This window comes from Dendropsophus ebraccatus, chromosome 9, assembly GCF_027789765.1.
Source record: "Dendropsophus ebraccatus isolate aDenEbr1 chromosome 9, aDenEbr1.pat, whole genome shotgun sequence".
NCBI lineage: Eukaryota > Metazoa > Chordata > Amphibia > Anura > Hylidae > Dendropsophus > Dendropsophus ebraccatus.
In genome coordinates this window covers 65,481,477-65,496,070 of record NC_091462.1, presented here as the reverse complement: position 1 = coordinate 65,496,070, position 14,594 = coordinate 65,481,477, and the positions used below count along the sequence as shown (strand labels likewise).

General features: G+C 49.0%; 1 protein-coding gene across 2 annotated transcripts in view; it reads left to right on the top strand.

Moving 5' to 3' along the window:
• The window catches only part of ANKRD44 (ankyrin repeat domain 44), a 552,838-nt gene that overhangs the window by 459,602 nt on the left and 78,642 nt on the right, over nucleotides 1-14,594 (top strand). For both annotated transcript variants that reach the window (XM_069983563.1, XM_069983562.1), the window contains one exon: nucleotides 2,215-2,332. In XM_069983563.1, the coding sequence (XP_069839664.1) occupies nucleotides 2,215-2,332 (118 nt within the window). The remainder of the gene's footprint in view (nucleotides 1-2,214; nucleotides 2,333-14,594) is intronic.

Here is a 14,594-nt window from a genome sequence, read left to right as displayed (position 1 = left end):
ATTTTGTTTTTTTTCATAAATATTTGTTGTAAGTATCGACTCCAATTTACCAGAAATGTAAAGTACCATATGTCACCAGAAAACATTCTCAGAATCAGCTTAATAGGTAAAAGCATTCCCAAGTTAATAATGAATAAAGTGACACAGGTCATATTCATAAAATTTGTCTCTGTCCTTAAAGGGGTATTCCAGGGAAAATCAATAATTTAGCAATGGAAAGGGTTGACCAAGGTTAACCCTTTCCTAATATACTTACCTGTCCGTTTTTGGCCCCCCAAGGAGATCTCTGGTCCGGTCACGTGAGCGTCCAGCTTGCCTCTCCCGGATCCTCTGTCCTTCCAGTTCGGTGACGTCACCACCCGGCCGGCGTCTGCTGTCTTTCTTATTAGCAGCAGAGCACTGAACCCTGACTGGCTTGTTAGCGTGCAGCCAATCAGGGTTCAGTGCTCTGCGTCCCCTGCTGTAAGTTATGAGGGTTTGGGGGGGGGCTCAGTGCCGGTGTCAGAACTACATTAGGGCAATGTGAGGGGTCCCTGCGGCATAACTTCATTCATAGCCACCAGACACCTGGAGCGGAGCTATGAATGAAGTGATGCCGCCCACCGCATCCCTTCCCCTCCCGGGACTCAGGGTCAGTATCGCTGACACCCGGGGGGGAAGTCCTGTAAAGCAATGCTGATCCCCTGCTGCTGATCCCCCCGGCCCCCCTCCCTGTGTCCCCATCAGATCTTTCACCCCCACCCCCCAGAGCGCGCTGCCGCACTGGCCCGATCTCTGCACCTCTGATCTCCTGCATCAAGCAGCCGGCGGTACACAGCTGACAAGCGCTGTGTGACTGAGGCAGGAGAGATCTCTTCCTTGCTCCCTACACAGCGCCTGTCAGCTTAGTTTTATCAGGGTGATTGACAGGCCTGTCAGCTGAGTACAGGTGCAGAGATCGGGGCCAGCGCGCTCCGGGGGTGGGGGTGAGAGATTTTTGACAGGGACACAGGGAGGGTGGAGTTCTGCAAAGTAATGTGTTTCGGCTGCTGATTCCCCCCCCCCTCCCTGTGTCCCTGTCAGAGATCTCTCACCCCCGGAGCGCGCTGGCCCCGATCTCTGCACTGATCTCTGCACCTGTACTCAGCTGACAGGCGCTGTGTGACTGAGGCAGGAGAGATCTCTTCCTTGCTCCGTACATAGCGCCTGTCAATCACCCCGATAAAACTAAGCTGACAGGCGCTGTGTAGGGAGCAAGGAAGTGTGTGTACCGCCGGCTGCTTGATGCAGAAGATCAGAGGTGCAGAGATCGGGCCAGTGCGGCAGCGCGCTCTGGGGGGTGGGGGTGAAAGATCTGACGGGGACACAGGGAGGGGGGCCGGGGGGATCAGCAGCAGCTGATCAGCATTACTTTACAGGACTTCCCCCCCCGGGTGTCAGCGATACTGACCCTGAGTCCCGGGAGGGGAAGGGATGCGGTGGGCGGCATCACTTCATTCATAGCTCCGCTCCAGGTGTCTGGTGGCTATGAATGAAGTTATGTCGCAGGGACCCCTCACATTGCCCTAATGTAGTTCTGACACCGGCACTGAGCCCCCCCCAAACCCTGATAACTTACAGCAGGGGACGCAGAGCACTGAACCCTGATTGGCTGCACGCTAACAAGCCAGTCAGGGTTCAGTGCTCTGCTGCTAATAAGAAAGACAGCAGACGCCGGCCGGGTGGTGACGTCACCGGACCGGAAGGACAGAGGATCCGGGAGAGGCAAGCTGGACGCTCACGTGACCGGACCAGAGATCTCCTTGGGGGGCCAAAAACGGACAGGTAAGTACATTAGGAAAGGGTTAACCTTGGTTAACCCTTTCCATTGCTAAATTATTGATTTTCCCTGGAATACCCCTTTAAGGCCATTTCAGGCCCGGTACTTAAGGGGTTAATATTTCATTACAGCCATGTACACAGTCTGTATGGAGGCAAAGTGCTTGTGGATCCCTTTGCCCCATACCACATCTAGAAGCAATAACTCAACACTATACAATTCAGCATGCCAAATTTATTTTTCTGGAGAATTGATGTGTTCAGGTACCCTGCAGTGCCCATACAGGGAAATGAGGATTCCCTCATTGGGTGTATGGTAATAGGTTTTCCCAAACTGGGCTGGACAAATAACATTTAATTTAATAAACCTGCTACTACTGAATTCACATATTTATGTTTTGTTTCTTCCCTTATTAGAACCCCTTTGATGCTTGCAGTAGAACATGGAAATATTGATGCGGTTTCTTTGTTACTTGAAAAAGGCGCAGAAGTAGATGCATCTGATGTTTATAGGTGCACAGCTTTGCACAGAGGGGTAAGTTATGATTTATTTGTATTATATACAGGAAATTATAACAAACAGGATAGTGAACAAGAGAATTGAACCCTGATTAATATTAGCTGCCCTTGGTTCATGGCTTAATGGAATAAAAAATGTAGAATAAATTCCTAATAAATAGAATCAGTCAGTGTGTAACCAGACAGTGACTGGCTGACCAGGGAGAGGTCCTGCTTTGAGCTGCATTTAAGGTAACTGTAAGCAGGCTCGGACTGGGCCACCGGGGAGCCGGGAAACCGCCCCGTTGGGCCCCTCCCCCTTCCTCCCCCCTGGTGGGCCCCTGAATGGAGGCCGAAATCAGGCTCCCTGTTTTGCAGCTCCAGGCCCAAATGCTGCTGCACAGTACAGTACAGTCACCTCAGACCTTCCTGTCAGGCCCCCCAAGTGTCCCCACTGCAGGGCCTCAGAGAGCAGGGAATTCCTGAAGAGTGTCTATAGGCCTTTGAGAGCGTCACCTCAGTGATAATCTGTGCAGGGGGCGTGTCTTAGGGCAGCAGGGGCTCTGCATGCTGCTATCTCTGTATGGACGGGGCTACAGTGCAGGGAGCAGGAAGTGCAGACACAGGACGGCTGGAGACAGGAGATGACAGCAGCACAGTGAGAGGTGAGAGGATGTGTAATGGCTGCTTACTGTCATCTAATGCCCTCCAGCCGTCCTGCTAGGATTCAGTGACACCCCAAAACTGTGCAGGTGCTCTCCCCACGGCACATTAGCGACCCCCTCCCCAGCAGTGTATATATCCTCTCCCAAAAGCCAGGGCTGGTTTTAGACAAACTGTGGCCCTGGGCAAAACTAAAGTGGGGCCCAAAAAATGCATATGTACATCCAGCAGGTATTATGCATAGTGTGCAGCAGTGTGTCCCCGTGCGCAAGTTTTTATGAAAAAAATTGCACATATTAAATTAAGTTTGCCTGCCTCACTCAAAAGGCGAAAGCAAAAACTAAATTTGCTCATTACTACCTCCCATGTATATATGGATAGACTGACAGATAGGAGATACTGTAGAAAGATAGATAGATAGACAGACAGACAGACAGATAGATAGATACTGTAGATAGATAGAAGATATTGTAGATAGATAGATAGATAGATAGATAGATAGATAGATAGATAGATAGATAGATGGAAGATACTGTAGATAGGAGATACTGTAGATAGATAGATAGATAGATAGATAACCCCTTTACGTCAGCAATCTGTATATATACGTTCCTATTGCACATACCCCGTGCAGTAGGAATGTATGTATATATACGTTCCTGACTGACAGGGGTTTTTCTGATGAGAGCGGGATCGCTGCAAAGAGAGCAATCCCGCTCTCATCTGTGTCCAGCACTGGAGGTAATAAGAGTCAGCTGCGATTCCGCAGCCGACCCTCATTAACCCCTTAGTGACCGCCGATACGGCGGTCACTAATAGGCCGGTGCCGCCGCTGCATTTCATCTCCCCCCACCGTGATTCACGGTGGGGGGAGATGAAATAAGTAAAATCAGACCCCAGATCAGCCCTAGTGCCCCGGTAACTAACCCCCCTCCCCCGGCGGCCATATCCAAGATCCAAGATGGCCGCCTCCATCGCTGTGAACAGACTAATGTCTGTTCACAGCAATGGAAATGTAAAAATGAATGAAAGATCCATGCTCTCCGCCACCGGAGGTAGCGGAGAGCATGGGGCAGTGATCAGGGACCCCCCTGTGGGGTCCCAGTACAAGCGATCAGCAGTATATCTATATACCGCTGATCGCTTGTGCCATGTGTCGCCGGCACTTTTTATCCCCTGTCACCATAAATGATTGGTGACAGGGGATAAAAAGTGAAGTGTCCTGTCCCCTAAGTCGCCCCCCACCCCCCCAGTCACCCCCAGTCACCCTCCCTTCCCCATATACTCACCTGATCCTGGGAGGTCCTTCCTCCTCGGCGTCCTGGCTGGTTATTAAGTGCGCATGCGCTCCACAACCAGCCAACTCTGAAAATTTAAAGTGACCAATTTGGTGTCTGTCACTGAACTATGATTACTGTGATAGAAAATATTACAGTAATTATAGTAATACAGTGAAAATGAATGTGTAAAGTACAAAAAGTGAAAAACATACAAAAAATAAAACACACTTTTTATTATAGTAATAATTGCAGTTTACTCCCAAATTACCTCTAACCACCACACGTTGCCTGTAACCACCAAATGTTGCCCGTAACAACCGTACGTTGCCAGTGACCCCCTCCAGATTGTCCGTAATCACCCCAGATTGCCTGTAACCACCCCAAATGACATGTACCCACCCCAGATTACCTATAAGTACTTCAGTCTATCCATAACAATCCCAGATTGTCTGTAACCCCCCCAGGTTGCCCGCAACCACCGCAGGTTGCGCATAACCATCCCAGGTTGCCCGTAATCATGCACGTTGCCTCTGACCATGGCACGTTGCCTCTGACCACCGCACCTTGCCACTGACAACCGCACCTTGCCACTGACAACCGCACCTTACCTCTGACCATCGCACCTTGCCACTGACAACCGCACCTTGCCACTGACAACCGCACCTTGCCTCTGACCACCGCACCTTGCCTCTGACCACCGCACCTTGCCTCTGACCACCGCACCTTGCCACTGACCACCGCATTTTGCCACTGACCACCGCACCTTGCCTCTGACCACCGCACCTTGCCTCTGACCACCGCACCTTGCCTCTGCAGTGTCCCAGAACACTTTAAGTTTGCTTTTGTTACTGTGGCCATGTCTGTCCTGGAAACTATATGCACTGCAACTGTTTGCTGTGTGGTCCCTATTACTCTCAGGTTCATGTGTATATCCTGTATGTATAACTTTGTGCAGTGGTATGCAAAGGCTGGTGATCACGTGACCGTGCCCCGTAACCCTGGTTCCACCAATGGCCGTCAAGCTTTGGCCAGGGGTACCATGTGACTTCCCTTTGCTGCGCAGTTCCGTCCTCTACCTCAGAGAGGAAGGAAGTGTTTCGGCCCCTGCTCCCAAGCAAGGAGGTCGTGTGTGTGTCTCTCTTCAGATGAGTGGACTCGGTGCTCTGCTGTAACAGTTCCTGGCTGTCCGCCTGCTCAAGTGTCTGGAGTATCCTCTCATCTGGGTGTCGTTCCTGCTCTCTATCTCCTCATCAACTCAAGATATTCACCGCAAGTACTCTAATCCACCCAGCCTCTCTATTCCTCCATCACTACTACTCCCATCATCCGGCACGCTTCACCTCAGCCTATGCAGCACCACCTTTGCTCTGTCTGTTTAAACCTGCTATATACCCGGTTGCATCCGGAAGAGACTGTTGCTACCAGTTACCTCAGTTACAATAAACTTGTAACCACCATTGTTACTGAACCCTGACATTGGTGTCCCTTATCTGGTGCCCCGACTAGGTACAGCGAAGAATCGCATGCCCAGTATCCCGCATAGTACCGCAGACCGGCCTACAGCTGTGCCACCCTCGTGCCAGTACCATGACAACTCTATACCCTGCAGCTGCCCCGGTTCCTGCCTGCTAGTAACACCTGCACTGTGGAGTGGCCCTCACGGGTCAGGGCATCGCACCTCTAACGACCCCAAATTGCCAATGACCCCCTCCAGATTGCCCGTAACGACGCCAGATTACAGGTACCCACCTCAGATTACCTATAAGCACTTCAGTTTGTCCGTAACCACCCCAGATTGTCCGTAACCACCCCAGATTGTCTGTAACCAAACCAGATTGTCTGTAACCACCCCAGATTGTCTGTAACCACCCCAGATTGTCTGTAACCACCCCAGATTGTCTGTAACCACCCCAGATTGTCCGTAACCACAGCAGGTTGCCTGTAACCACCCTAGATTGTCTGTAACCACAGCAGGTTGTCCGTATCCACCCCACATTGCCCGTAACCACCCCAGGTTGCCTATAACCACCCCAGATTGCCTTTAACTACCCCAGGTTGCCGTAACCACCCCACGTTGCCCGTGACCACCCCATGTTGACCGTATCCACCCCAGATTACCCGTAACCACCCCAGGTTTCCCGTAACCACCTCCAGATTACCCAGAACCACCCCAGACTGTCCGTAACCACCTCCAGATTACCCGGAACCACCCCAGGCTGTCCGTAACCACCCCACATTACCTGTAATCTCATTTTTTTATTTTATTTTAGTAATTGCGCTATTCTTATAACTATTACTAGCTGCAGTTTTGCTCCAGCAAATTGGCACTCCTTCCCTTCTGAGCCCCGCTGTGTGCCCATACAGTGGTTTATGCCCACATATTGGGTACCATTGTACTCAGGAGAACCTGCGTTACAGATTTTAGGGTATATTTTTTCTCCTGTTCCTTGTGAAATTTTGAAATTTCAAACTAAACCAACATATTATTGGAAAAATTCGAGTTTTTCATTTTTAATGGCCAATTTTGAATACTTTCCTCTAATACCTGTGGGGTCAAAATGCTCACCTCACCCCAAGATGAATTCTTTGAGGGGTGCAATTTCCAAAATGGGGTGACTTTTGGAGGGGGTTCTATTCTACAGACACTACAGGGGCACTGCAAACGCACCTGGCGCTCAGAAACTTCTTCAGAAAAATCTGCATGGAAAATGCTAATTGGCGCTCCTTCCCTTCTGAGCCTGGCTGTGTGCCCATACAGTGGTTTATGCCCATGTATGAGGTACTGTTCTACTCAGGAAAACCTGCGTTACAGATTTTGGGGTAAATTTTCTCTCCTGTTCCTCGTGAAATCGAGAAATTTCAAACTAAAGGAGCATATTATTGGAAAAAATTTAGTTTTTCATTTTTGCTGTCTACTTTTGAATACTTTCCTCTAATACCTGTGGGGTCAAAATGCTCACCACACCTCAAAATGAATTCTTTGAGGGGTGCACTTTCCAAAATGGGGTGACTTATGGCGAGATTTTACTCCGCTGGCACTACAGGGGCACTGCAAACGCACCTGGCGCTCAGAAACTTCTTTAGCAAAATCTGCATTGAAAAAGCTAATTGGCTCTTTTTACCTTCTGAGCCCCACTGTGTGCCCATACAGTGGTTTATGCCCACATATGAGGTACCTTTTCACTCAGGAGAACATGCGTTACAAATTTTGGGGTACTTATTTTCTCTTGTTCCTTGTGAAATTGAGAAATTTCAAACTAAACCAACATATTATTGGAAAAATTCGAGTTTTTCATTTTTACTGTCTAATTTTAAATACTTTCCTCTAATACCTGTGGGGTCAAAATGCTCATCCTACCCCAAGATGAATTCTTTGAGGGGTGTACTTTCCAAAATGGGGTGACTTATGGGGTTTTTTCTCTCTGCTGACACTACAGGGGCTCTGCAAACGTACCTGGCGCTTAGAAACTTCTACAGCAAAATCTGCAATGGAAAAGCTAATTGGCGCTCATTCCGTTCTGAGCCCCACTGTGTGCCCATACAGTGGTTTACGCCCACATATGGGGTACCGTAGTACTTAAAGAGGACCTGTCACCCCCCACGCCGGGGTGACAGGCTCTCGACCCCCAGCTAGATCCCCTTATAGTTACCTCATGTCGCTGAGTCCCGCTGCCGGAGCCGGTCCCGGGACGGAGATATCCCGGTGAGAAGCACGGCTCCATTCATTCTCTATGGACGCCGGACCCATGTCCACAGCGCGTGCGCCGGCTTCTCACCGGGATATCTCTGTCCCGGGACCGGCTCCGGCAGCAGGACTCAGCGACATGAGGTAACTATAAGGGGATCTATCTGGGGGTCGGGAGCCTGTCACCCCGGCGCGGGGGGTGACAGGTCTCCTTTAAGAGAACCTGCGTTACAAATTTTGGGGTGTTTTTTCTCTCATGTTCCTTTTGAAAATGACAAACTTTAATCTAAACGTATATATTATTGGAAAATTTAGATTTTTTATTTTTTTACGGCCTAATGGTGAATACTTTCCTCCAGCCCCTGTAGGGTTAAAATGCTCATTATACACCTAGATTAATTCTTTAAGGTGTGTAGTTTAAAAAATGGGGTCACTTATGGGGGTTTCCAGTATACAAACCTCCTAAATCAACTTAAATAAAGAACTGGTCCCTTAAAAAATCAGTTTTGGAAACTTTCATGAAAATGTGGTAATTTGCTGATAAATTTCTAAGCCCCATAACACCCTAAAAAAGTTAAATATGTTTATGAAATAAAGCCAGACTAAAGAGAACATATCAGTTATGTGACTTAGTAACTAATTTATGTGATACGACTTTCTTTTTTTAGAAGCAGAGAATTTGAAAGTTCATAAAATGCAAAAAAAATTTATTTTTCATGATATTTTGATGTTTTTCACAAAAAACACACAAAGTAGTGACCAAATTTTGCCACTAATATAAAGTGCCATATGTGACGAAAAAACAGTCTCAGAATCGCTAGCATATGTTAAAGCATCACTTAGCTATAAGCGCATAAAGTGAGACAGGTCAGATTTTGAAAAATGAGCCTGGTCATTAAGGCGCAAATAGGCTTGGTCTTGAAGGGGATAATATCCACAAAGGCAGCAGCACTCTGAAGTAGTTAAAAAAAGGTAAAAAAATAAATAAATAAAAAAAAAGCTGTATTTTGCATGGAATTGTAAAAAAAACTTTTTCGCCTTTTTTAACTACTTCAGAGTGCTGCTGCCTTTGTGGATATTATCTAAATTGGTCCAGAGGTTTCCTGGACATGCAAGCTGGCACCCAACTTCATCTTTATTTTCAGTGAGTGCCGTGGTCTTTCTGCATTTTTTATAGATAGATAGATAGATAGATAGATAGATAGATAGTAACAAAAGTCCACAGCACACCAGCATACAGTGAAGGGTGGTTTATTCCATCAGTAAGGTGCAGGATACAACGTTTCAATTCACTCCAGAATCATTTTAAAGCCTGGAGTGAATTGAAACGTTGTATCCTGCACCTTACTGATGGAATAAACCAACCTTCACTGTATGATGGTGTGCTGCAGACTTTTGTTATTCTGTATTTTAGGATCCTCTGTCAAAGGACCCTTTCTGCTCAACACCCTCCACTTCAGCTTTAGATGTGCGGCTGCTATCTTGATTAGATAGATAGATAGATAGATAGATAGATAGATAGATAGATAGATAGATAGATAATGTAGATAGACAGATAAATAGATAATGTAGATAGATAGTCACTCAGATAAATAGGCAGACATATGCTCTTACACACATATAAACACACTAGAATATACAGTACACAATATGGCTGTCTCAATTGTGTGCAGAGGTTTGCACAATATTGTCTCTCCCTTCTTCCTGTCATTCCGACTGCTGCTGATAACTATAGCTTGAAGCTGCAGAGCATCACATGCACATGAAGGGAGAGGAGGAGGGTTGGATGTTTCTTAAGGTGGCGCTGGCAGCACACACTGCTGCTCACTGCTGTGTGTAGTAAAACCTCGGCAGCAATTAGCCTCAGCCAGGTTTACTTTTAGGGTACAAACACACACGGCTCATAAACTGCGTATTTACTGCTGCGATACGCAGCAGATACGCAGCAGATTAGATCTAAATAACTGAACACAGTATCAAATCTGCTGCGTATCTGCTGCGTATCTGCTGCGTATCTGCTGTGTGTGTTTGTACCCTTAGATGTCCAAGCTGCTGCCAGCAAGCTCCTGCCCCAATCATAGGGCATTACAGGAGCTGTAGGGGCCCCTTTGATGATGGGGGCCCTGCACAATTGCCCTGTTTGTCCCCCCCTAACGCCGGCCCTGCCCACAGCACATTAGCGACCCCCTTCCCAGCAGTGTATATAAATCCCCTCCCCAGCAGTGTATATTTCCCCTCCCCAGCAGTGTATATATATATATATATATACACTGAAGGATGAGAGCAGCACAACTATGTTGGTAAGTGGTGCCAGCGGGTGGGACCTTAGACTCGGGTCTTCAATAATACGAAGGGATACACCAGCAGCACTCAGTTCAATGAAGTTCAAAAACGTGAATTTATTCCATAACAAAAAGGTGCGACGTTTCAACCGCCTCTCGCGGTCTTTTTCAAGCATAGAACATGTGACTCATGACGCAAATATATACACACTTTCACAGGTGCTCACAAAATTAAGGGGTGTAACCACCCTACACACGTGATCAAAATAGGTTTGTAGTATAAACAAATTCTTAGTGATAGTAAGAATTAACTCTAGTACATTTTATTCATTTACAAGAAGACAGTGTCCATTATTTCTCCAAAAAGATTGCGTGTTGGTGCTCAATGTGAAATAAAGTAAAAAAAGTCCATTGCAAAACAAATGTCCACTTTGAAAAAAACTTTATATATATATATATATATATATCCCCTCCCCAGCAGTGTATACAGTATATCCCCTCCCCAGCAGTGTATATATATCCCCTCCCCAGCAGTGTATATATATATCCCCTCCCCAGCAGTGTATATATATCCCCTCCCCAGCAGTGTACATATATCCCCTCCCCAGCAGTGTATATATATCCCCTCCCCAGCAGTGTATATACATCCCCTCCACAGCAGTGTATATGCATCCCCTCCACAGCAGTGTATATGCATCCCCTCCACAGCAGTGTATATGCATCCCCTCCACAGCAGTGTATATACATCCCCTCCACAGCAGTGTATATACATCCCCTCCCCAGCAGTGTATATATATATCCCCTCAACAGCAGTGTATATATCCCCTCCCTAGCAGTGTATATACATCCCCTCAACAGCAGTGTATATACATGCCCTCCCTAGCAGTGTATATACATCCACAGCAGGGTATATATCCTCCAGTAGTGGATTATAATAGGGGCGTTTCGAGCGGCAGCCTGGGGCCCTGAGCTCCTGGGCGCCCCATGACCACCCAAAAAGACTTATACTTTCAGTGGTGTACTGTCTCCTGGCTACACTTCCGCCATGATTTGCAAAAAATCATAGTTTTTTTAATGGCAATTTTGCACAAATCAGGACATCAAGACATTATCTGTCCTGTACTATGAACACCAGGCTACTGCCGCCATAGTTACAGTGGGGTGGGGGCCCAAGCTTGGTGAACAGCCCGGGGCCTATGGTAAAGTTAATCCGCCCCTGACTGTAGCCGTGTTAAAGGGGTAGTGCAGCGCTAAGAAATTATTCACAAAATAACACACATTACAAAGTTATACAACTTTGTAATGTATGTTATGTATGTAAATGGCCCCCTTCCCGTGTTCCCCGCCCCCCGCCCGTGTACCTGGAAGTGTAGTGCAGTATACATACCTGATCCATGTCGACCGGCCCCGTCTGTAATCTTTTGACAATGATGTCATCTTTGGGAGGCTGGCCGACCCGCTCCTGCCGTCCCTCATGCCGGCCCCCCTCTCCGCGTCATCAGCTGCTCAGCCGCGATTGGCTGAGCATAACTGTTCTCAGCCAATCGCGGCTGAGCACAGTTATGACGCGGCAGAGGGGGGCCGGCATGAGGGACGGCAGGAGCGGGTCGGCCGGCCTCCTCACTACACTTCTAGATAACTCTGGGGGGAGCGGCCGGATGTCCTAAATTGCTTCTGGGGTTCCCGGTGTCTTCACGTCCCGTTAAGCCAATCAGTGCGCTGCAGCGGTGTATATATGTGTATCCCCTCCCCAGCAGTGTATATATATCCCCTTCACAGCATTGTTTTGGTGGGGCTTTTTGGGTCTGGTCCTGTGACATTGGGGTTGCAGGGCCGTTCCATGGCCTCCCTTCCCTGCACGTGCACGCTTTGCGGGGTTGGCGGTCGCTGACCGACACGGTGTGGAGTTAGCGTAGGGAGCCATAGATGGGATGTGCAGCGGTTCCATTCTCTCCAGTTCGTGTTTTACAGTTCTCTCTCTCTGAACAGCTAGCACTCCTTTATAAGACCCACATGACCAAAATCAGCAGGATATGCCTGTGCTCACATGTCTGGACCCTATGTCTTCCCCATTCTGTGAGAGCAGCAATGGTAAGTGTAATACCATATCCATACTTGTGTCGTTTGGGGGCAGCCTTTCCCGCCGGTGGTGCTGGCTGGGTTTTGGTGGGGCTTTTTGGGTCTGATCCTGTGACATTGGGGTTGCAGGGCTGTTCCATGGCCTCCCTTCCCTGCACGTGCACGCTTTGCGGGGTTGGCGGTCGCTGACCGACACGGTGTGGAGTTAACGTAGGGAACCGTGTGGACCAGAGGACCTGCGCGGTGATACGCGGGGCAATATGGCTTGATCAATTCATATACAGACACTCTGGTGTTGATTTTTAATATAGGCCTAGCGGCATTAGTATCAGCCATAGATGGGATGTGCAGCGGTTCCATTCTCTCCAGTTCGTGTAGTGTATATATATCCCCTCCCCAGCAGTGTATATATCCCCTCCCCAGCAGTGTATATTTCCACTACCCAGCAGTGTATATATATATCCTCTCCCCAGCAGTGTATATTTCCCCTCCCCAGCAGTGTATATATATATATCCCCTCCCCAGCAGTGTATATATCCACTCCCCAGCCAGTGGCGGATTAAATGTACCCTGGGCCCCGGGCTGTCCACCCGACCTGGGAGGAGAGGTTATAGGAGAGGTCCCAGCAGCACAGAGGATGTCAGGAGAGGAGGGTGCTGATCTATAGGGGAGGTCACAGCAGCACAGAGGATGTCAGCCCTCTTCCCCCCCTTATAGATGGTCCCCCTCTGACCCCCCTTATAGATGGTCCCTCTCTTTCCTCTGCCCCACCTTATAGATGGTCCCCCTCTGCCCCCGTTAGATGGTCCCCTCTTTCCTCTGCCCCCCCTTATAGATGGTCCCTCTCTGCCCCCCCTTATAGATGGTCCCCCTCTTTCCTCTGCCCCCACTTATAGATGGTCCCCCTCTTTCCTCTGCCCCCCTTATAGATGGTCCCCCTCTTTCCTCTGCCCCCCCTTATAGATGGTCCCTTTCTGCCCCCCCCTTATAGATGGTCCCCCTCTTTCCTCTGCCCCCCCTTATAGATGGTCCCCCTCTTCCCCCCCTTATAGATGGTCCCCCTCTGCCCCACCTTATAGATGGTCCCCCTCTGCCCCCCCCCTTATAGATGTCCCCCTCTTTCCTCTGCCCCCCCTTATAGATGGTCCCCCTCTGCCCCCCCCCCCTTATAGATGGTCCCCCTCTCCCCCATCTCCCCCCCCCCCCCCCCCCCCCCGTGCAGAATCCCAGAAAAAAAAAAAAAACAGAACACAACTCACCTGCCGTCCATTCCCCCGTCGAGCCTCTCGCCTCCTGGTCTGTCCCCGGCTGATGTGCAGCTGCCGAGGGTGTCCCTTCCTATCCCCAGCGCACGCATCAGAGAGCTCCGTGTGCGCCGGAAGTCACAGCCACAGGCACACGGGGAGCTCTCTGATAGGCGTGCTGCCGGGGATAGGACGGGACACCCCCGGCAGCTGAGCATCACCTGGGGACAGCCGGACTCTTGTGACCGCAAGCAAAACAATGCTTGCGGTCACAAGAGAGTCAGTGGCGGATTATAATATGGGCGGTTTGGGCGGCCGCCCGGGGCCCGAGGCTCCCCCCCGGAGCGGCCGCCCAAACCGCCCATATTATAATCCGCCACTGTCCTCGGCAGTGTATATATATATCCCCTCCCCGGCAGTGTATATATATATCCCCTCCCCGGCAGTGTATATATATATCCCCTCCCCAGCAGTGTATATATATATCCCCTCCCCAGCAGTGTATATATATATCCCCTCCCCAGCAGTGAATATATATATATACAGGGGCTGGCTGGCAAATTTTAGTGTGGGGGGTAAGCACAAAGCAGTGGCCCACAAATAGCGGACAATCATCGGGAGGGGGGGGTTTACATGTATTTAAAGGGGAACTCCGGACAAACCTAATGATCCCAAGCCATCAGGGGGTGGGGGAGGAATGTAATAAAGAATCTATACTTACCTGTCCATGTGCTTCCGCAGCGCAGCATCACTGGTCACAGATCAGCCTCCTTCAGCTCCCCTTCCTGCAACGTTCCATACTAGGGCAAGACACTGCTGCAGTCACTGACTGGCTGAGTGGGTACTTCTGCCGCAATGCAGGAATAGGAGGAACAGGATACCCGCAGCTGTGAATGGGCTGGTGACGCTGTGTATAGATTTTTTTATTGTGTTCCCCTCACTCCCTGCTGGCCCAGGATTTTTAGATGCAGCCAGAATTCTCCTTTAACTTGCTATGGGTTTGATGTTGCGGATTGATTGATTGACATACAGGGTGACTGTGACGCTGTTATGAAAAGGACATTTT